Below are 22,086 nucleotides of genomic sequence, written 5' to 3' on the forward strand. Positions count from 1 at the left end.
AGCATGGTTAGCCTAACCATTCTCTAACCACCTTCCCTCTTGCAGTCCTCCAATCACTCCGACATGCATCCCAGTGGGTAACACAGCCATTACAGGAGCAGGGCTGCTGATGGCTGTTGGTGGCCATTTTCTTCTTTCTTTCTGATTCTGTTACATAAATAAGCAAACAAATAAATAAAGATGGTGTAAAATAGCCATATTGCTAAAATGTGCATTTGCGTATTATCCCCGTATATTGCTAAAACGTGAATTATCCCCATATATCACTAAACACGCATTTGCACATATGCGCAAAATCGCTATATTGCCATTTCATTTGTTTTTTGCTTATTTCTGTAACGGAATCAGAAAGAAAGAAGAAAATAGCCACCAACAACCATCAGCAGCCCTTCTCCTATAATGGCCATTTTCGACCACTCTTGCTGCGGACCTCTATAGAAGCACTCCGTTAACCAAGGGGCCTGTTTAGATGTCACACTAAGCCATGGTTAGCACTGCTGAGCCATGTAATGCTGTATAGCTCAAAACCAACAGCTTGAATTGGGCTGCATACACATGCAGCTAGTGCAATTTCACCAGAATCAGTGTTATATGTGCAGACCTTCTGGTCCCTGCTATGAATGTGGACGCCTCATTTTACACAAGCTGCAGTTTCTGAACTGTCTTCAAAGGCAGCCCCACACAGAGCACATTGCAGTATTCTAACCTGGAGGTTATCAAAGCACAAATGACTAAAACCAGGTTATCCCTGTCCAGTTAGAGGCACAGCTAGGCCAACAGCTGAAGCTGAAAGGCACTCTGTGCCACTGAGGCCACCTGAGCCTCAAATGACAATGATTACTCCCCAAGCAATACCATAGAGTCTACAACAAAATAAACATCAGCACCAAAAATTAAAACAAATATGACAAATATAACCAGCTTAATGCTACAGAAATATTCTAATGTGGATATTTTATAAATACTTAATGGGCTAACATGCTATGGAACACACCAAATACCTTGGTTCATTGGCTGATTCATGATCTATCTATCTATCTATCTCCATACATCATACTCACTCATTCACTTCAAATATGTAGACAGGTTCTTGCTTTGAAGCTTCCTTCAAGTGCAATGCTTTAATTCCCAGTTTGCAGGCTACAGTGGAAGCAACAAGCAATTAAAATATTTCATTTCACATCTAGGGTTAATTTGAATCTGGTACTATCAAATCGTGTTAGATATCAATAAATGAACTTAATTACAAGTCTATGCATTCCAGTAAGTCTCTTCACCATTTTCAGTCTCAAACTTGTATTGGAAAGCAGTTTTAGTAAATATGCCTACATTTAGACACCCAGAAGTTCCTATAAGCCCAAATAAATACTATTAGCACTGTAGCTTTGAGACTATTTTATCCCACTGATTTTAAAGGGACTGATAAGGTTTTTGGATTGTTCTGTACTTGTACAAAAGAGAGTTGGGGTCTGCAAGTGTAAGGGCCAAATCAGATGTTTGCTTGATATGTGGCATGTGCGTATCTTTATTTTTCTTAACAAATTACAGGTGTGTGATCCTTACTGGGAATGCAGGGCATGGGGAGAGGAGGCTTACCACTTCACTCTCCAGCATGATCAGGACTAAAATCACCCCTCCCTGTGGAGGATAGAACACGTACTGTAGGAAAAAACTTCCCACTGGACCCAAGTGGAATTTTTCCCCTAGGTTTTATAGCCAGGCAGGGATAGATTATTTTGGTTCCAATGACATTGGGAAGGTAAGAGATAAGCCTCCCCTGTCCATGTGCTGTCTTTTATTTTTTATTTTATTATTACATTTATATCCCACCTTTTTTCCTCCAAGGAACTCAAGGCGGCGTACATAGCCCTCCTCCTCCTCCATTTTATCCTCACAACAACAACCCTGTGAGGTAGGTTGGGCTGAGAGTTTGTGACTGGCCCAAAGTCACCCAGTGAGCTTCCATGGCCGAGTGGGGACTAGAACCCGGATCTCCCGATTCCCATTCCAGCACTCTAGCTACTACACCACACTGGCTCTCTTTCTAGTAAGAATCGCACCCTGCAGTTTATTAAAAAACACATGATATGTAGCTCATGCTGCATTATCAAGCAAATGTCTACTTTGGCCCCTGAAAGAAGCAAGCTGGCCAGGCCAGCACAGAGAGGCACCCTGGCTCTACCTCCATACCAGAGGTTGCAGCCTGACCCAGCCACTACATGCTAGATGTCCCAGCACACCTTGCAGGGAAAAGTAAGTAATTATATGGGAGCAGGATCCCACGTAGATGAGGCAGGGAGCCACCTACTGATTTTAGTTCAGTATCAGTTTATTATCTATGCTCTGGACAAGGCAGAGTGAGTGTTCAGCATTTGTGCTATAGAGAGGAGCTCTGTTTTTTCAAAAGCTAACACTGCCTTGTTGTGGCGAAGGGGCTTGCGTAACTCAGTGAAGCCATAAGCTATGCCGTGCAGGGCCACCCAAGACGGACAGGTCATGGCAGAGAGTTCTGACAAAATGTGGTCCACTGGAGAAGGAAATGGCAACCCACTCCAGTATTCTTGCCAAGAAAACCCCATGGAACGTATCACAAGGCTAAAAGAGATGACGCCGGAAGATGAGCCCCTCAGGTCGGAAAGTGTCCAATATGCTACTGGGGAAGAGCAGAGGGTATTTCCAAGTAGCGCCAGAAAGAGTGAAGCGGCTGGGCCAAAGCCGAAAGGACACTCAGCTGTGGATGTGTCTGGCGGTGAAAAGAAAATCCGATGCTGTAAAGAACAATATTGTTTAGGAACCTGGAATGTCAGATCAATGAATCAAGGTAAGCTGGAGGTGGTCAAACATGAGATGGCAAGATTGAACATCGACATCTTGGGAATCAGCGAACTAAAATGGACAGGCATGGGCGAATTTAATTCAGGTGACCATCATATCTACTATTGTGGGCAAGAATCCCTTAGAAGAAATGGAGTAGCACTCATAGTCAACAAAAGGGTGGGAAAAGCAGTACTGGGGTACAATCTTAAAAATGATAGAATGATCTCAGTACGAATCCAAGGCAAACCATTCAACATCACAGTAATTCAAGTCTATGCCTCAACCACTGATGCCAAAGAAGTTGAGGTTGATCGGTTCTATGAAGACCTCCAACACCTTCTAGAACTAACACCAAAAAAAGATGTCCTCTTCATCATAGGGGATTGGAATGCTAAAGTAGGAAGTCAAGAAATCACCGGGATAACAGGCAGGCATGGCCTTGGTGTACAAAATGAAGCAGGACAAAAGCTAATAGAGTTTTGCCAAGAGAACATGCTGATCATAGCAAACACTCTTTTCCAACAGCACAAGAGGCGACTCTACACATGGACGTCACCAGATGGTCAATATCGAAATCAGATTGATTATGTCCTTTGCAGCCAAAGATGGAGAAGCTCCATACAGTCAGTAAAAACAAGACCTGGAGCTGACTGTGGCTCAGATCATGAGCTGCTTCTTGCAAAATTTCGGCTTAAATTGAAGAACGTCGGGAAAACCACTAAACCGTTCAGGTATGAACTCAGTCATATCCCTTCTGAATATACAGTGGAGGTGAGGAATAGATTTCAGGGATTAGACCTGATAGACAGAGTGCCTGAGGAACTCTGGACGGAGGTCCGTAACATTGTTCAGGAGGCAGCAACAAAATCCGTCCCAAAGAAAAAGAAATGCAAGAAAGCCAAGTGGCTGTCTGATGAGGCTTTACAAGTAGCTCACGAAAGAAGGGAAGCGAAAAGCAAGGGAGAAAGGGGAAGATATACCCAACTGAATGCAGAGTTCCAGAGAATAGCAAGGAGAGACAAGAAGGCCTTCTTAAATGAACAATGCAAAGAAATCGAGGAAAACAACAGAATGGGAAAGACTAGAGATCTCTTCAAGAAAATTGGAGATCTCAAGGGAACGTTTTGTGCAAAGACGGGCATGATAAAGGACAAAGAAGGCAGGGACCTCACAGAAGCAGATGAGATTAAGAAGAGGTGGCAAGAATACACAGAAGAACTATACAGGAAAGATCTGAATGTCCTTGATAGCCATGATAGTGCGGTCACTGAACTTGAGCCGGACATCCTAGAGAGTGAAGTCAAGTGGGCCTTAGGAAGCATTAGTAACAACAAAGCTAGCGGAGATGACAGTATTCCAGCCGAGCTATTTAAAATCCTAAAAGATGATGCTGTTAAAGTGCTGCATTCAATATGCCAACAAATCTGGAACACTCAACAGTGGCCACAAGACTGGAAAAGGTCAGTTTACATTCCAATTCCAAAGAAGGGCAACGCCAAAGAGTGTTCAAACTACCGCACAATTGCGCTCATTTCACATGCCAGCAAGGCGATGCTCAAAATCCTACAAGCTAGGCTTCAGCAGTATGCGAACCGAGAACTACCGGAAGTACAAGCTGGGTTTCGAAGAGGCAGAGGAACTAGAGATCAAATCGCCAACATTCGCTGCATCATGGAGAAAGCAAGAGAATTCCAGAAAAACGTCTATTTCTGCTTCATTGACTATGCTAAAGCCTTTGATTGTGTGGATCACAACAAACTGTGGCAAATTCTGAAAGTGATGGGAGTACCAGACCACCTTACCCATCTCCTGAGAAACCTGTACGAGGGTCAAGAAGCAACAGTAAGAACCAGACATGGAACAACCGATGGGTTCAAAATTGGGAAAGGAGTACGACAAGGCTGCATATTGTCACCCTGCTTATTTAACTTATATGCAGAGTACATCATGAGAAATGCCGGGTTGGATGAATCACAGGTCTGAATTAAGATTGCCGGGAGAATTATCAACAACCTCCGATATGCAGACGATACCACCCTAATGGCAGAAAGCGAAGAGGATCTCAAGAGCCTCTTGTTGAGGGTGAAAGAGGAGAGTGCAAAAGCTGGTTTGAAACTCAACATTAAAAAAACGAAGATCATGGCATCTGGCCCCATCACTTCCTGGCATATAGAAGGGGAAGAAATGGAAGCAGTGACAGATTTTACTTTCTTGGGCTCCAAGATCACCGCAGACGGTGACTGTAGCCATGAAATTCAAAGACGCTTGCTCCTGGGGAGGAAAGCTATGGCAAACCTAGACAGCATAGTAAGAAGCAGAGACATCACCTTGCCGACAAAGGTCCGTCTAATCAAAGCTATGGTTTTCCCAGTAGTAATGTATGGCTGTGAGAGCTGGACTATAAGGAAGGCTGAGCGCCGAAGAATTGATGCTTTCGAACTGTGGTGCTGGAGAAGACTCTTACGAGTCCCCTGGACTGCAAGGAGGTCAAATCAGTCCATCCTAAAGGAAATCAACCCTGAGTGCTCATTGGAAGGACAGATAATGAAGCTGAAGCTCCAATATTTTGGCCACCTAATGCGAAGAGAAAACTCCCTGGAAAAGACCCTGATGCTGGGAAAGACTGAAGGCAAAAGGAGAAGGGGACGGCAGAGGATGAGATGGCTAGATAGCATCACGGATGCAATGAATATGAACTTGAGCACGCTCCGGGAGAGAGTGCAGGACAGGAAGGCCTGGCGTGCTATGGTCCATGGGGTCACGAAGAGTCGGACACGACTGAACGACTGAACAACAACAACAAGGCAAAACCTAAATACAATTTGCACAATGGAGTTTTGATATGGTCACTTACAGTGACATACAGAGAATAAGCCTTCTTTACAGTTACAACTTGATCTAATCATTATCTTTTGTAGACTGAGTCATATGAGTATATAGGTCACGAGTCCTCAGCTTTTATGGGTTGGTGGGCACATTTGGAATTTTGAGACAGTGTCATGGGTGCTCTCACATAATGGCTGCCATGGGGAGGGGGGTGTTGGCCATTCATAAAATGGCTGCCATGAAGGTCATGGTCACTCAAAAAACATGTATTTCCCAGAAGGCAAACTTGGTGAGGCTAAAATAAAAGTAACTTTCCAAAGAACCTAAGTACAAGGCAGAGGTAGGGTCTGGACTCCAAAACACAAAATAACTCTTTTGAAACCAAATAAAGATAGCAATAGAGGGCAGCACTTCACTTTGCAGCGTGCTAGTCTTACCTGTTAATTTTTGTTTGTTTGTCTAATTAAGCAAAATCTTAAGAAACAAAACAAAAATCATGAGGGGCGGGGAAACATGCGTGTGCCAAGAGAGGTGTCTGCGAGCACCACATTGGAGACCCCAGATGTAAGTGTCACCAAGCAATTTGAGAAGGCACGCATTTCAAAGCTGCCCAATTTAGCTCCAGAGACTGAGAGGGCTGTGGTAGGCTCTTTACAAAAGGGTCATCTTCAGAATAAAGGGTTTCTCTGAGTACTTAAACCACCCAGAACCATAGCTGCAGGGGGAACTGTCTTTGAAGATCAGGTTTGTAGTTCAAAACAAGGCATGTGCCTAGCAGGAGAGGGACCACAGCACAGTCGCAGAGCACATGCTTTGCATATACGTAGAAGCAACCAGGTTCAGTCCCTGGCATCTCCAGTTAAAAGGACTTCAGGCAGAAGGTGATGTGAAAGGCTTCTGCCTGAGATCCTGGAGAGCAGCTGCCAGGGTCCAATACTGGGCTAGAAGAATAAATAGTCTCTAAACTATTATAAGGCAGCTTCCTATGTTCTGGTGGCTAGACTAGCAGGCCCCCCACACAAGCCAAGAGAATGAAGTCTTTCATGCAACATTAGGACTATATGCTGCCCACTTAGCAAGGCAGCTAAGAGAGCCAGTGTGGTGTAGTGGCGAGAGTGTTGGACTGGGAGCCGGGAGATCTGGGTTCTAGTCCCCACTCAGCCATGGAAGTTCACTGGGTGACTTTGGGCCAGTCACAGACTCTCAGCCCAACCTACCTCACAGGGTTGTTGTTGTGAGGCTAAAATGGAGAGGAGGAGGATTATGTACGCCACTTTGGGTTCCTCAAAGAGGTAAATAAATAAATAAATAAATAAATAAAGTGACTGTTCATGAAATAAAAATATATAATGTATTGCTAAGATTGGCTTCTGTAACTTCAACTCAGCTATGCAAAAACCAGGCTTTCATCTTGTCAAACTACCATTTTGATCCTCAACACACCTCCTTTGAATTAATTACCAGAGATGTCAATAGGACATACCTTCAAATATGTATGTTTAACAGCAGGGTGTAAAAACCTAACCATTTAATGAAAGTCAAGAGGCTCCTGGTCTAATTGTCTGGTGTAAACACAAATACTGAAAGGTTACTTTAGTCATGCCTGCATAGTAAAAGAAACTTACTTGACTTGCTCCTAATTAGAAGTGTAACTTTGTGCAGTTCTCCCAGATCGACAGCATCTATCTGACCTGTAAATGACTAAAAATATCCAGTGGTATTTATAAGGTATAGCTTACGATATATGAAGTATTATTCTTAGTTTCATCTATGCACGTAGTAAATTTGGAACACAATACTATGAGGTAAATAATTACCTCATCATCTTGCTGAGTCATAGAAGGCAATGACAACAAAAGTGTTCTGTCTTCTGTCATTCCATTGGTTCCATATACACACAGAGACATATGTACCAAGTTTATTTTGCTCAAAGTATCATTGGAAAATACTTTGACATCATATGTAACCACTGTAAAATGAAAAGGACAGTCAAATCTGATATAACAGCTTGCACAACTATTCCATAATCCACTACTTTAAATTGCTTCCTGCTATTTGCCACATGGTAGTCTTCACATGATTTGATGTACACGGATGTGTGAATTTACCATGACAGAGAAGCTTAAATAAGTAGAATCACATCTGTTTTAAGTAATTATGTCTACATTCCCAGAAGTCTTCCCCATTTTTTCTTTGTCTGCCATTGTGAAAAGTGTGGAAGAAAAGAACACTTGGATACTCTCTCATTAGTTTGGTTTTAATTTTTGTGAACCGCCCAGAGAGCTTCAGCTGTTGGGCGGTATAGAAATGAAATAAAAATAAATAAATAAATAAATAAATAACCTCACTGTACTTCAGTGGTGAAGTATGGAGAAAAACAAACCAAACAGAAACACAAACGAGGAGGATTCAAAGTACCATGAAGTCCTGTAAGCCCAAAGAGGGTTTGGAATTGATTTTTTTGAACAACAGTAGTACCCCACCCTCCACAGAAACATATTATTGCATGGCAAGCTGCTTTTGAAACTCAGTGAAATTTTAACAGCAGCATGTGATATAACATTGCAGGCTGCAATTCAAAGGGGAAAAAGTACAAGATTCCTTTGGAGTGGACAAACCCATGTGTTTTGCTTTCTATGATACTTGCATTTGTTCAAGCACAAGTTCATTCCATTCATTGTTTCTACATCAGTTTCAGAATGCTAAAAGTTGTACACCTCTGTGCATGTTTCCCATATGTAAATATTTTTATGCAATTTCCCTAATGTACACATTTTTGTGTGCATTTTTTAATTGGAGAACTACATTGCAAAATTAGGAGAACTGTGAAAAGTGAAGGACAATCATGTTCTGGCTCATATATTCCTTTGGGATGGGCAAATAAGTTTGGCTCAAAATAAAATGGTAAACAAACCAATTTCTTCCCCTTATCTAGCTAACATAAACCGATAAACCACTTGTGTGTGTGAGCCTAAGTAGCTCTTTGCTATCAGCCTTAATCCTGTAAACAAACCATATAGAATCATAGATCATAGAATCATAGGGTTGGAAGGGGCCGACAAGACCATCGAGTCCAACCCCCTGCTCAATGCAGGAAGCCTGATTCCCAGGCAGTCTCCCAACCAAATACTAACCAGGGCTGACCCTGCTTAGCAGCCGAGATCAGACGAGATCAGGCACATCCAGCCCTTTGCTTGTCTAGTATGTGAACAGTGCAGAAGAAACATCCTACTGAACAAACCCTATCCAAATACCTAATTCTGTTTACTTTCATTTATGTGGGTGCGGCCTGAGTCAGAGTTGTTATTTGTTTCAGTTATTATCATAGAGTTGCCAAGTGGGTAAGTGTTGATATGCAAATAAGCATGATAAACTGTATTAGTATGCACTATATGATCTTTATGAGATATAAAATTAAACCAAATGAAATAATTTTAGCATGTTGACATGCTGTGTTTAGTTCTAGAAGTTCAAGAAGACTCCAAGTTGGATCAAAGTTGCTTTGACAAATAGAAGGTGCCCTACCATTTACAGAAGGGCAATTCTGGATGAAATTCAGAAAAATATAAAATCCAACACAATGCAGCGTGGTTTGCCCATTTCATAAGGTGCCAAGCATATTCAGTAGGGTGCATTTGCACACAAATTAGCCCTGTTCGTGAGGCTGATCGGGGCTAATTTGTGTGGAAATACACCCTGCTGAGTATCCTTGGCACTAAAACTTATTGGCAATAGAAATAGTGCATGTAAAGTAACCATTTCATAGGCAGCCAAAGGCCATAAGAAAAAAGAATGGAGAGACAACATTTTCACAGGTTCTCATTTTCACAGCAGTGAATATAGGTTAGTTTTGCAAGTTAGCTGTATAAGCTGATTAGAAATGAATCATTCCAGACTTCTCTTCAGTTCTGCTCCTTTCTGTTAAATGTTTAATACTATGGGATCAGGCAAAGGACTAATGCCTCATTGGCACCACACCTTTGGAACAAGTTGCCATCGCATGCTCCATCTTTGCAGGCTCTTAAGAAGGCCTTGAAAATGTATGATTTTACTGTGGCCTTTTCTTGATGGAACCAATTACCTAAGGAGGTGGTGGGCTCTCCCACACTGGAGGCATTCAAGATGAGGCTGGACATCCATCTGTTGGGGATGCTCTGACTTGGATTCCTGCATTGAGCAGGGGGTTGGACTCGACGGTCTTATAGGCCCCTTCCAACCCTACTATTCTATGATATGGCTGCTGTGGTTGCTGTTTTTGCTGTTGTTGTTGGTTTTATTGCTGGCTTTTACTGTTGCTTTTATCATTATTTTATTGTGCTTATGTTTTTATCACTTTTAATATTTTAATTGTTTTTATGTATTTTATTGGTGTGAGCCACCTTGGGAGGGCTTCTGCCCTGAAAGGCGGCCAAAAAATTTAATAAATAAATAAATAAATGGCATGATCTTAACCTTGATCAGTAAATCCTTCTATGTAATTGTTTTGGTTAGGGATGTACGAATCCCTAACCTGGTTCCAGTCCAGGGCTTCGGCGGAGGGGGGGAGGCAATCCTTCCCTCCCCCCAGAATCCTCCCCAGCTGGCTGCAATGCAGCAAGGCTGCAGAGCTGCCAGCCGGAGCTGGCCGCAGCTAGACTTCCAGCCGCCGCCGGGCTGCTGCAGCCGCAAATGGCGGCCGTCTTAGTGGTCGCCATTTGCGTCCTTGCATTAAGCCGTGATAGGCTACGTAAGTATTTACATAGCCTATCATGGCAAAAGGCAGGGACGCAAATGGCGGCCGCTACGCCATTTGCGTCCCTGCCTTTTGCCGTGATAGGCTACATAAATACTTATGTAGCCTATTATGGCAAAGAGCAGGGGTGCAAAGTAGGGATGTACGAAAGTCACTTACCTTTTCGAAGGGTGACATTCGCGGTGGGGGGGAGGTGCTCCGTCCCTCCTCCCATAATTCTGTCCAGCCGGCTCTGCTCCGCAGACATTCCTCAGAGCCACTGGCCGGGGCTGCCCGCAGCTGGACATCCAGCCACTGGACAGCCTGCAGCGACGCAAATGGCAGCTGCCGTAGCCGCCGCCGTTTACGTCCCTGTATTTTGTCATGATAGGCATCGTAAATATTTACGTAGCCTATCATGGCAAACAAAAAAACAAAAACAGGGGGCGCAAATGGCGGCGGCTATGGCGGCCGCCATTTGCGTTCCCTTTTTTTCCGCCATTTTAGCCTACGTAAATATTTACGTAGGCTATTATGGCGAAAAAAAGGGGAACGCAAATGGCGTCGTGGGCACCATTTGCGTTCCTTCCCCCCCGCCATTTTAGCCTACGTAAATATTTACGTAATTTAGGTGATTCAACACTGAATTACCTTAAACCAAACACTTTGACAAAACCACTACGATGGCCGCCATTTGTGGCTGCTGCAGCCTGGCAGTGGCTGGAAGACGAGCCGGAACTGCTGTCCCCACCACATCTGCCACCGCTGCCAAATCAGCCACTGCCACCGCATCTGCCACCAGGTAGGTCTGTTCTGGGGGGGTTCGAGGGAGGGAGTGTGTTCTGCCACGGACTCCGGGGGGCCGGATTCTAAAGTGGCGGAATTCTCCAACATCCCTAGTTTTGGTTCATTATTGTGATGGCAAACTAGCTCATATACACTTAAATATAGAGTGCTTAAGCACATTAACTTTTTTTTTACCTGGAAGAGGATGAGAAATACATGGAAGTACAAGTCTGTAGGTTATGGGCTTAATGTATAAATCTTGTTCATCTTGTTAATCCTTGTAGAAACTTTCTGGGGAAGGTTTTTCAGATGGGCAACTAATATTGAAACTAATACATCACATTAATGAATGCAGTGAGATGTGGGTGAAATGAACATGATGTAACAATAGGTTCATGGTGAAGAGGTTGTGCAGTGTTAACATTCGAGATCTAGATTTATCACTATTAATTTAAACTAGCAGAATAGCAGATGGTTGATTGGCTCACAGAGTTGGGAACTCATATATTGCAGGGATAAGAGTTACAATTGTAAGAGTACCAGGCAGTCAAATTTACAAACCAATCATTACAGAGATTTTAAACTGATTTGGTCCCACTGACTTCAGTGAAACTGAATTACCTTAAACCAAACACTTTGACAAAACTATGTTGTACACCAGGCTATTAATATTCCGGATTCAAATGAAGATATTTTTTTCATACTTAGCAGCACTGATGATAAATACCCAGAAAAAGAAACACATTTTATTTAAACATTGGTAGCATTTTCTGGAGAAGAGTTATACGTATCCAGTTGAATATTTTGAGTTATTATTAGTTGATTTATGGGAGATATTTTACCTTTGCTTAGCAGTGTAACTTAGTAAAAATTTTGAGTTTATCTACACTTATTTTGTATGACCTAAATCATATCTCATATTCCTTATGAATATACAGTGGAGGTGAGGAATAGATTTAAGAGATTAGACCTGATAGACAGAGTGCCTGAGGAACTATGGACGGAGGTTCGTAACATTGTTCAGGAGGCAGCAACTAAATCCATCCCAAAGAAAAAGACATGCAAGAAAGCAAAGTGGCTGTTTGATGAGGCTTTACAAGTAGCTGAAGAAAGAAGGGAAGTGAAAAGCAAGGGAGAAAGGGGAAGATGTATCCAACTGAATGTAGATTTCCAGAGAATAGCAACGAGAGACAAGAAGGCCTTCTTAAATGAACAATGCAAAGAAATTGAGGAAAACAATAGAATGGGAAAGACTACAGATCTTTTCAAGAAAATTGGAGATCTCAAGGGAACGTTTTGTGCAAAGACGGGCATGATAAAAGACAAAGAAGGCAGGGACCTAACAGAAGCAGATGAGATTAAGATGAGGTGGAAAGAATACACAGAAGAACTATACAGGAAAGATCTTAGTGTCCCTGATAGCCATGATAGTGCGGTCACTGAATTTCAGAGCCGCACATCCTAGAGAGTGAAGTCAAGTGGGCCTTAGGAAGCATTATTAACAACAAAGCTAGCAGAGATGACAGTATTCCAGCTGAGCTATTTAAAATTCTAAAAGATGGTGCTGTTAAAGTGCTGCACTCAATTCCAAAGAAGGGCAATGCCAAAGTGTGTTCAAACTACTGTACAATTGCGCTCATTTCACATGCCAGCAAGGTGATGCTCAAAATCCTACAAGCTAGGCTTCAGCAGTATGTGAACTGAGAACTACCAGAAGTACAAGCTGAGTTTCGAAGAGGCAGGGGAACCAGAGATCAAATCGCCAACATTCACTGGATCATGGAGAAAGCAAGAGAATTCCAGAAAAACGTCTATTTCTATTGACTATGCTAAAGCCTTTGATTATGTGGATCACAACAAACTGGAAAATTCTGAAAGAGATGGGAGTACCAGACCACCTTACCTGTCTCCTGAGAAACCTGTATGAGGGTCAAGAAGCAACAGTAAGAACTGGACATGGAACAACTGATTGGTTCCAAATTGGGAAAGGAGTACGACAAGGGTACATATTGTCGCCCTGCTTATTTCATTTATATGCAGAGTACATCATGAGAAACGCCGGCTTGGATGAATCACAGGTCGGAATTAAGATTGCCAGAAGAATTATCAAATACCTCAGATACGCAGATGATACCACCCTAATGGCAGAAAGCGAAGAGGATCTCAAGAGCCTCTTGTTGAGGGTGAAAGTGGAGAGTGCAAAAGCTGGTTTGAAACTCAACATTAAAAAAATGAAGATCATGGCATCTGGCCCCATCACTTCCTGGCATATAGAAGGGGAAGAAATGGAAGCAGTGACAGATTTTATTTTCTTGGGCTCCAAGATCACTGCAGACGGTGATTATAGCCATAAAATTAAAATTCGCTTGCTCCTTGGGAGGAAAGCTATGGCAAACCTAGACAGCATAGTAAGAAGCAAAGACATCACCTTGCTGACAAAGGTCCGTCTAATCAAAGCTATGGTTTTCCCAGTAGCAATGTATGGCTGTGAGAGCTGGACTATAAGGAAGGCTGAGCGCCGAAGAATTGATGCTTTCGAACTGTGGTGCTGGAGAAGACTCTTATGAGTCCTCTGGACTGCAAGGAGGTCAAATCAGTCCATCCTAAAGGAAATCAACCCTGAGTGCTCATTGGAAGGACAGATACTGAAGCTGAAGCTGAAATATTTTGGCCACCTAATGCAAAGAGAAAACTCCCTGGAAAAGACCCTGATGCTGGGAAAGATTGAAGGCAACAGGAGAAGGGGACGGCAGAGGATGAGATGGCTAGATAGCATCACCGATGCAATGAATATGAACTTGAGCACACTCCGGGAGCGAGCAGAGGACAGGAAGACCTGGCATGCTATGGTCCGTGGGGTCACGAAGAGTCAGACACGACTTAAGGACTGAACAACAACAACAACACTTATTTTATTTCTTTCTATTCAATTATTTAATTCTTTCTTAATTCTTTCTATTTTAATTCATTGCAGTATGACTACCATTATGTATTAAATCTCTCATGCTTTTCCTCTTACTTTGAAATATAGCCCAATCTCCTTATTCTCTGGGAAAAAAATCTTTGATAATTTCCAGTTCATTCATTTAATGCTTCTCAATAACGTCACCATGAAAAATAAGTGTGATATGGGTAGAACAGATTTTTTGCATGTAGGCTATGCCAAATTTCCAGAAAGCGATTCAGATCCATTTCTGTCCCTAGTTTGGCTTGGTGCATACTATCATGTACAGATCTATAAATCTGCACCCCATTTAATGGTGGAATGCAGTGCATTCTTGGATACATCTCAGTATAGCTCATTATAGATAGTAGAGCATCACTGTGAAACCAACTCAGAAGAAAAGAAAAATTGCATAGTACATAAGATAGGCATGCTCCATTTAATGTGAAGATGAAATGCTCTTCACATGGCTTTTATTGTAGTTATCTATCTATACACAGTTGATTAATCAGTGTTTTTTAACTGATTAATCAATTAATTAAGTAATTCAATTTGCATATTGCCATTAAGTCAATATGGGCACATTTTTGATATACTCAATTAAGTGTGAGATGATATATGATCTATTAAACAAAACCTCTTATTCAGTGGAGCTGCTTGGATATTACTTCCCCCATCTCATCATGTGACGAGATTGGAAATGAATCTCAAATACATGCACTTCCTCTGTAATCTTTCCCTGGTCCCCAACCTCATTTCATATAGAAGTGAATGCCTGGATACGGAAATCCTGCGACTCAGGATTCTCCCCTGATCTGGATATTGAGACAGCATCACTACACACAACCTAGGGATGGAGGGTCAGCAAAGAAGTGTTGAAACATGAGGGTTATTCCTAGTCTCAATACATATAGAGGAGAAGGGAAAGTAATGCCCCGATGGTTAGAAGGCATAGTTTTCCCTTTTTACAGTAACATACAGGAACCAACATAACTTCAGAAAATAAACAAACAGACCCTTAGTTCTCAGCCCCATCAATTAAAATGCATCTTCAGCATTTAATCTACAATTAAACTAATTAAAGCTTGTGACTGCATTATAAACAGACAGTCTCTCTTTTTCTCTTGTGTACGTACATGCAAGTATGCACGCACCCCCCCACCCAAGTGGAGGATATAACTATGCTACAGTAATTGAAATAAGTAACATTTTCTTTAATATATATGTGCTGAAGCCATATCTACTAAAGCCATATCTATGAAATACTTAATCAAAGACAATTAAAACAACCTGCCTTGATAAGGATTTGAGCTGTAATTTCAGAGCTATTCTATGGCCTGATGCCGATTTATACCTACTAGAAAGTGCTTCCCTTAACGGCCACTCTACAGGGAGCTCGATCCATCGGTCTCCATTAAGAAGAGGAAGTGTTTTATTTATAGATAGACTAAAGGTATCCAGGGTTACTGTGTTCTGCATTTTACAGTGATGAAACAACTGGGATATGCTTTCTCCCAAGTGATGAAGCCCAAGATTCACTTTATAGAGCATTCCCAGATCAGAGGGGAAATGTACCTAGAAGGAAACAAGACATCAAGTTGATCTCTACAGTGATTTAATTGATTTTTGAAATGGCATTTTCTTAAGCATTCTGCAATTCCTCCTGATGTCAGAGGGAGCACAATTGGCCAATATACTTAGCTCTGGAAATCTCACTGACAAAACCCTGTTTTTATGAAGGAGTAAAGCACTCAGGGCTGACCAAAGATATTTTGTGGCCTGAGGCAAAGGGCAAGACAGTGCTGCGTCCACTCCATGTACAGAATCAGACTGGACTAGCAGCTGAATCTTAATTCAACAGGATAGTGTTCTCCACCACACCTGAGGACAGTAGGGGGTGCAGAGCAGGCTAGGTTAAGGGAATCAGAGGCAGCAGTGGGAGGATCCCACTGTTGTCCCAATCCCCAGCATCCACACCCTGAGGCATTAACATAATTCATAAATTAAGCAGCTCTGTTGTTCCTATAAAAAGCATATACATAGTGAAAAGCAAAGATGACAAAGAATATATATCATTTTACATCATATGTTATATTGTCCTCAGCTTGATCTCCTATTTTGCTCTTCAAGGAAATTGGTTCAGATTTGCCACTGTTTCCATAAAACACCATAATCAGTTTAGAAATGTTTTCCCAAGACTCCTTAAATTCTTCTGATGGGTCTTCATGACATTTAGTGAAAGAAATCTTCCATGAACCTTCTGAACAAATAAAACAGAAGAGCATTATGGGAAGGATGACCAAATAGGTTTCTGTTTGGTATAAATTAGGGGTGTCGAACCTCAAGCCTGCAGACCAAAACTGACCCACCTGAGGCCCCAATCCCCAGATTTCCCCAGATGACCACAACCACTTAACCCTGATGGCCAATCATTTGGTGGTTTCCTGGCTTTGGCACAATTACTTTCTCATTCTAGAAGGTTGAAATGTCTCTCCTAAGGCTTATTTACTGTCAGTAAGAGCTTTAAGCTAAAATATGCTGGGTTTGTTTTTGGAGTTTCCGCCTCACTCCTGTTCAACTTTGGCCACACCCACTTTCACATTTGGCCACACCCACCACTAGAAGACAACTCCAAATTTTCCTCAAATCAATCTGGCCCTTGGTTGAAGAGGTTGGACACCACTAAAGTAAATTAACCAGTGGATACAAGATATTAGGCTAAAGAAATATGCAGTCTCATTTAAACCAAACTGTATGAGACTTGTGTTATTCTGTATATTTAAACATCATTGATAACATTGCCATCAACAGCAAAACAAAAGTGTTTTGATAGACTGTTTTTGCTCAAACTGCCTGTCATAATTTTGATTGCAGCAATATAAAATTACCTGATTTCATTTGTTGCCTTCGTAACAGTGAGTCAACTGCATTTCTCCTTTCCTGTATTTCTAATTAAGACAAGATAGAAAACCACATTCATATTCTTCTTTGTAAAACAATGTCTAGATTATCATAGATGTCTGCATGGGATACTTGCATAGTTTATAACTGATTTTCAGGTATTTGCATTTAATCTTGCAGACTTGGGGGAGGAATCCTGGGGTAAATAAATGTATTACTTTATTTTATTTATTTATGTAATAGATTAATATACCATTAAACATATTTAAAAATATTTCTAAGTGGTTATAGAAAGAAATCTACTTTGTGTGTGAAAGGGTCCAAATCAGCCCCCCTCCTACCATCACTAGGGTTTGCATTATCAACCGCACCCATACCCATACCTTAGATAGTTCCAACGTCTTTTTCTTTGCTTAAAATGCTGTATGTGTGTGTGTGTGTGTGTGTGTGAGAGAGAGAGAGAGAGGGAGGGGAGGGAGGGAGAGAGAAAGACATTAGGTTTGTGGAGCTAAGGGAGCGAAGGTTTTAAAACCCTTTCTACCTATGCCATTTCCTCAATTTAAATCACTGCACCCCCAAAAGCTGTTATTAGACTGGTAGTGTACCAACCTTCCTTCTCCACTGTAGCTAACAGCAACTGGGGGGGGGGGATTTAAATCAGGGAACAGGCATGAGGAAAGGGTTTACTCAGCCAACCATAGCCCTGATCCAAACCTGTCTGCCCTGTTTGCTTTTAAGGAAACGGGGGGAAATAAAACTACATCCAGTTTAAAAAAAAACAAAAACAAAAGGACATTCTGGAGCATGTGGTGGCTTCTCAGCTTCCAGGATTTCTGGATGAGACAGATTATCTAGATTCATTTCATGAATCTGGCTTCAGACCTGGTTATGGCAGGACAAAGATTGCTTTGGTCACCTTTGTGGATGATCTACACTGTGAACTAGACAGGGGGAGTGTGTCCCTATTAGTTCTGCTGGACTCTTCAGCGGCTTTCCATACCATCAGCCATGGTATCCTCCCGGGGGTCTATCTGAGATGGGACTGAGTGGCGCTGTTATACAGTGGCTCCAGTCCTTCTTGGATAGGCCATTTCAGAAGGTGGTGCTGGGGGATTCCTGTTTGATACTATGGCTGTTGGCCGGCAATGTCCCTCAGGGTTCCACCTTATCCCCTATGCTATTTAACATCTACATGAAAGTAAACCACTGAGAGAGATTGTCTGGAGTTTGGGGGTTTGGTGCCACCAGTATGCAGATGACTCCCAACTCTCTCTCTCTGTCTCTGTCCTTTCCATCTAAATCCAAGAAAGCTGTTTTGGTTCTCAATCCATGCCTGATGTTAGTAATGACCTGGATGAGGGCAAACAAATTTCAGCTTAATCCAAACAAGACAGAAGTGCTCTGGGTCAGTCAAAAGGATCAGGGAACAGGGATTCAACCTGTGCTGAATGGGGTTACACTTCCCATGAAGACTCAGGCTCCCAATTTGGGTGTACTCTTGGATTCAGCCCAGAACTTGGATGCCTAGGTCTCAGCAGTGGCCAGGAGTGCATTTGCACACCTTAGACTAGTGCAACTCCACCTGTTCCTAGAGGCATCTGATCTGGTCAGTCACACATGCCTTAGTTATATCCCATTTGGACTACTGTAACACACTTTACATGGGGCTGCCTTTGAAAAGTGTTCAGAAACTTCAGCTGATCCAGAGTGCTGCTGCCAGACTGTTGACTGGAGTTGTTTACAGGGAGCACATGACCCCCTTGTTACAACAGCTTCACTGACTATCAGTCTATTTTGGGCAGAATTCATAGGGATGGGTGAACCAGCCCGTGCACCACTCACCAGTTCCCCGCCACTTACCCGCCCCTGTTTAGTTCCCTGGTTGAGCCAGCTGGTGGCCTGCAAGTGCCCAGTGAGCAGCACGCGGTCCCCTGACTCCTCAGTGAGCCACCGTTTTGCATAGAAATGGTGGCTAATTGTTTTATGTAAAAGATGTTTTACATTCATGGTGGCTATGGTATATTCACACCCGTAATCTTATGTAAATGACCGCTTTACGGCCGCCATCTACATAAAATGTCTTTTACATAAAACAACGAGCTGCCATTTTTATGTAAAATGGTGGCTTGCTGAGGAGTCAGGTGGCTGTGTGCCCCTTGCTAGGCACCCACGGGCCAACTGCTGGTTTGACCAGGGAGGCGAACGTGGCGGTAAGTAGGGATGACAAAGAATTCCGCCACGGACTCCAATGAGGGCAGATTCTAAGAATCTGGCCCCGCGGAGTCCATGGTGGAATGAAAGACTCACTTCAGCCACCAGGAGGAATCCATGCCGGCCGGATCCTACCTGCCACCGTCCGTCCACTGCTACCCGCTGCTGCCTGTCTTCAGACGCAAAAGGCATCTGGCATAGCGGATGCCATTTGCGTCCCTGTCTTTTGCCATGATAGGCTATGTAAATCTTTACGTAACCTATCATGGCAAAGAGCAGGAACACAAATAGCATCTGCTACGCCATTTGCGTCCCTGCTCTTTGCCGTGATAGGCTATGTAAATCTTTACATAGCCTATCCCTGCAAAAGGCAGGGATGCAAATGGCATCCGCTATGCTGGACACCATTTGTGTGGCTGCGGACGGAAGTCAGGCTGCAGACTCGCTGTGGAGCAGAGCCAGCCAGGGAGGATTCTGGGGGGAGGGACGGATCACCTCCCCCCGCCGCGGACCCCCCAGCAGACTGGTGAGTCTGCTTCCTACACCCCTAGTGGTAAGTTGCAGCAATCTGTGGATGGGAGTCTGGGAGGCTGAGCAGTGGGGGGAGTCCGCCAGACTCCACCCCCTTCTGGACTCCCGTGATATCCCTAAGAATTCAAAATGCTGGTTATGACCTATAATACCCTATATGGCTTGGGACAAGGCTACCTGAAAGACCACCTTCTCCTATATGAGCCTATCCATGTCTTAAAATATTCTGGAGAGGCCATTCTTTTGGGACTGCCACCATCAGAGGTGCATTTGTTGGTGACCTGAAAGAGGGCCTTTTTGGTGACTGCTCCCAGGCTCCCTCCCAAGGGAGTCTTGGTTTGCTCCCTCTCTGCTGTTGTTCCCTCCAACAGGTAAAACCCAATTTATTTAAGAAGGCCTTTAGCCTGTAAGTGGGTCTGTTGGGTTGGGTGCTGCTTTTAATAATATATTTCCTTTTTCTGTAATTGTTATGTCTTTACTGCATTTTAATGTATTGTTTTATTGTTTTAATCAATTTTAATTCTTTCTGTAAGCTGCCCTGAGTGCCACGTTTTGGAAGAAAGGCAGGTACAAATAAAATAAAACACACACACACAAATGGATTTTCCATATCATGTCTAGTTTGGCCTTATGTGGCAAGGAGAGCTGACTGGCAATGGCAATGGCAGCATCCTTAGGGTTATTGCTACAGGGATTTTTAAGATGAGTGAGTGGCCAGGTGGCTAATAAATCTAATTAATAAATAAATAAGATTGTGGCCTACAAGACCTTTGCCATTACCAGTCAGCTCTTCCTGCACTGGTTCTTACCCCCAGGATTGGCAGAGGAGTTCCTCGGAAAAATTGAGGTGACCTGCAAAGGGGAGTAATTTTGCCCATCACTAATAAACCCTATTTTATCAATATTCAATATACTGACCCTTTCCCCTCAGTAGCTGGAATGTTTGTGAACATTCCATGTCATTATAGCAACTCAACCAATGGTGTGTGATAAGATAGCATGCAAACAATTGGGGAAAGAAAAAGGCCCATAAGGTTATATTCCATTTGGTTGCAAGTTGGAACAGTTTATTAATATTCTTTACTCTAACTGCTAAGCTGACTAGTGCTGTTGCTGCGGTAAGCAGAGATTCTGCATGGTGTGCTTTCTGTTATAACAGGTTTATAATAAATAGAAAGTGGCATGTTCTGCAGTTCCGAAGCAGATTCTCAGCAAATAAGTAATGTCTCAAATAATACTGACCTGTAACATTCAGAGTTACTGAGGCACATCGTTTCCTATCATTTCTGTCTCTTAGACAGGTTTGAGCTATAAACAGTGTCTCTTTTCCTGCAAACTTTGGCTCTTTCACAATAATCTTCTCGAGGTACCAGTCAGAGCCTTTTCCTTTTTCCACAAGAAGCTCATGCAGAGTCCCAATATCTACTGCTTCTACTTGAAAAACATCCACCTGGAAGGATCACAATTAACATGCAGAGGCCTTAATAGAATAGTTAGACTGGAACATCATAATATGAAACTGCCAAGCATCTAAAAGCAAAAAGAGAACAAAGCTCAGTGTTTTCTTCTTATTTGATGTTGACAGACATTAATGAGAAAGCTTGGGAAACCCGAATCATGCAAAGAGAAAAACTAAGTTATATTACATTGACTTTCAAACAAAATTAATTGGCATATGTTATAGAAGCGCTCTGTGTGTGTGTGTGTGTGACAGAGAGAGAGAGAGAGAAAGAGAGAGTGCACATGCAATAAAAACTTTCTCTCTGTGTGTGTGTGCAATAGAAACCATGTGCAACTACAGAGAGAGAGAGACAGACATACAGAGAGAGAGAGAGAGAGAGAGAATGCATCTCTACACCAGCCTAAAATCCCACATTTAAAACAGGGCTTTCTGCTTCCATTTGAAATGCAGGATCACAATGGACTCCCTTTCCACATCCTTTCTTCCCCCCCTTTCCCCCTCCCTTTCCCCTTTATCTGAGTCTTCCATATGTTTCATTATACAGCCACTAGATAACTAGGGATGTAGGAATCCCTTACCTGGCTCCACGCAGGGGCATCCGCGGTGGGGGGGAGGCAATCCGTCCCTCCCCCTGGAATCCTCGATGGGGGGGGAGGCGCTCCATCCCTCCCCCCAGAATCCTGCCCAGCCGGCTCTGCTTTGCGGTCAAGCTGCGGAGCCACCAGCCGGCTCCGGCCGCCCGCAACCAGACATCCGGCTGCTGGGCAGCCCTGCAGGGACGCAAATGGCGCTGTCGTAGCCGCCGCCATTTGCGTCCCTGTATTGAGCCATGATAGGCTACGTAAATATTTATGTAGCCTATCACAGCAGGGGGAAAAAAAACCCAGCGTACGCAAA

General features: G+C 42.9%; 1 protein-coding gene across 1 annotated transcript in view; it reads right to left on the reverse strand.

The window, feature by feature from the left end:
• Nucleotides 1-22,086, reverse strand: part of RP1 (RP1 axonemal microtubule associated) — a 291,823-nt gene that overhangs the window by 17,196 nt on the left and 252,541 nt on the right. The window contains exons 48-54 of the mRNA XM_084848072.1: nt 20,970-21,177; nt 16,973-17,032; nt 16,166-16,344; nt 15,443-15,659; nt 7,461-7,612; nt 7,269-7,344; nt 1,062-1,140 (exon numbers count right to left, since the gene is read on the reverse strand). Of these exons, the coding sequence (XP_084704198.1) occupies nt 1,062-1,140; nt 7,269-7,344; nt 7,461-7,612; nt 15,443-15,659; nt 16,166-16,344; nt 16,973-17,032; nt 20,970-21,177 (971 nt within the window). The remainder of the gene's footprint in view (nt 1-1,061; nt 1,141-7,268; nt 7,345-7,460; nt 7,613-15,442; nt 15,660-16,165; nt 16,345-16,972; nt 17,033-20,969; nt 21,178-22,086) is intronic.

Source organism: Heloderma suspectum, chromosome 4 (assembly GCF_057233095.1).
Source record: "Heloderma suspectum isolate Gila_16-S chromosome 4, 16-S_ref, whole genome shotgun sequence".
Lineage (NCBI taxonomy): Eukaryota > Metazoa > Chordata > Lepidosauria > Squamata > Helodermatidae > Heloderma > Heloderma suspectum.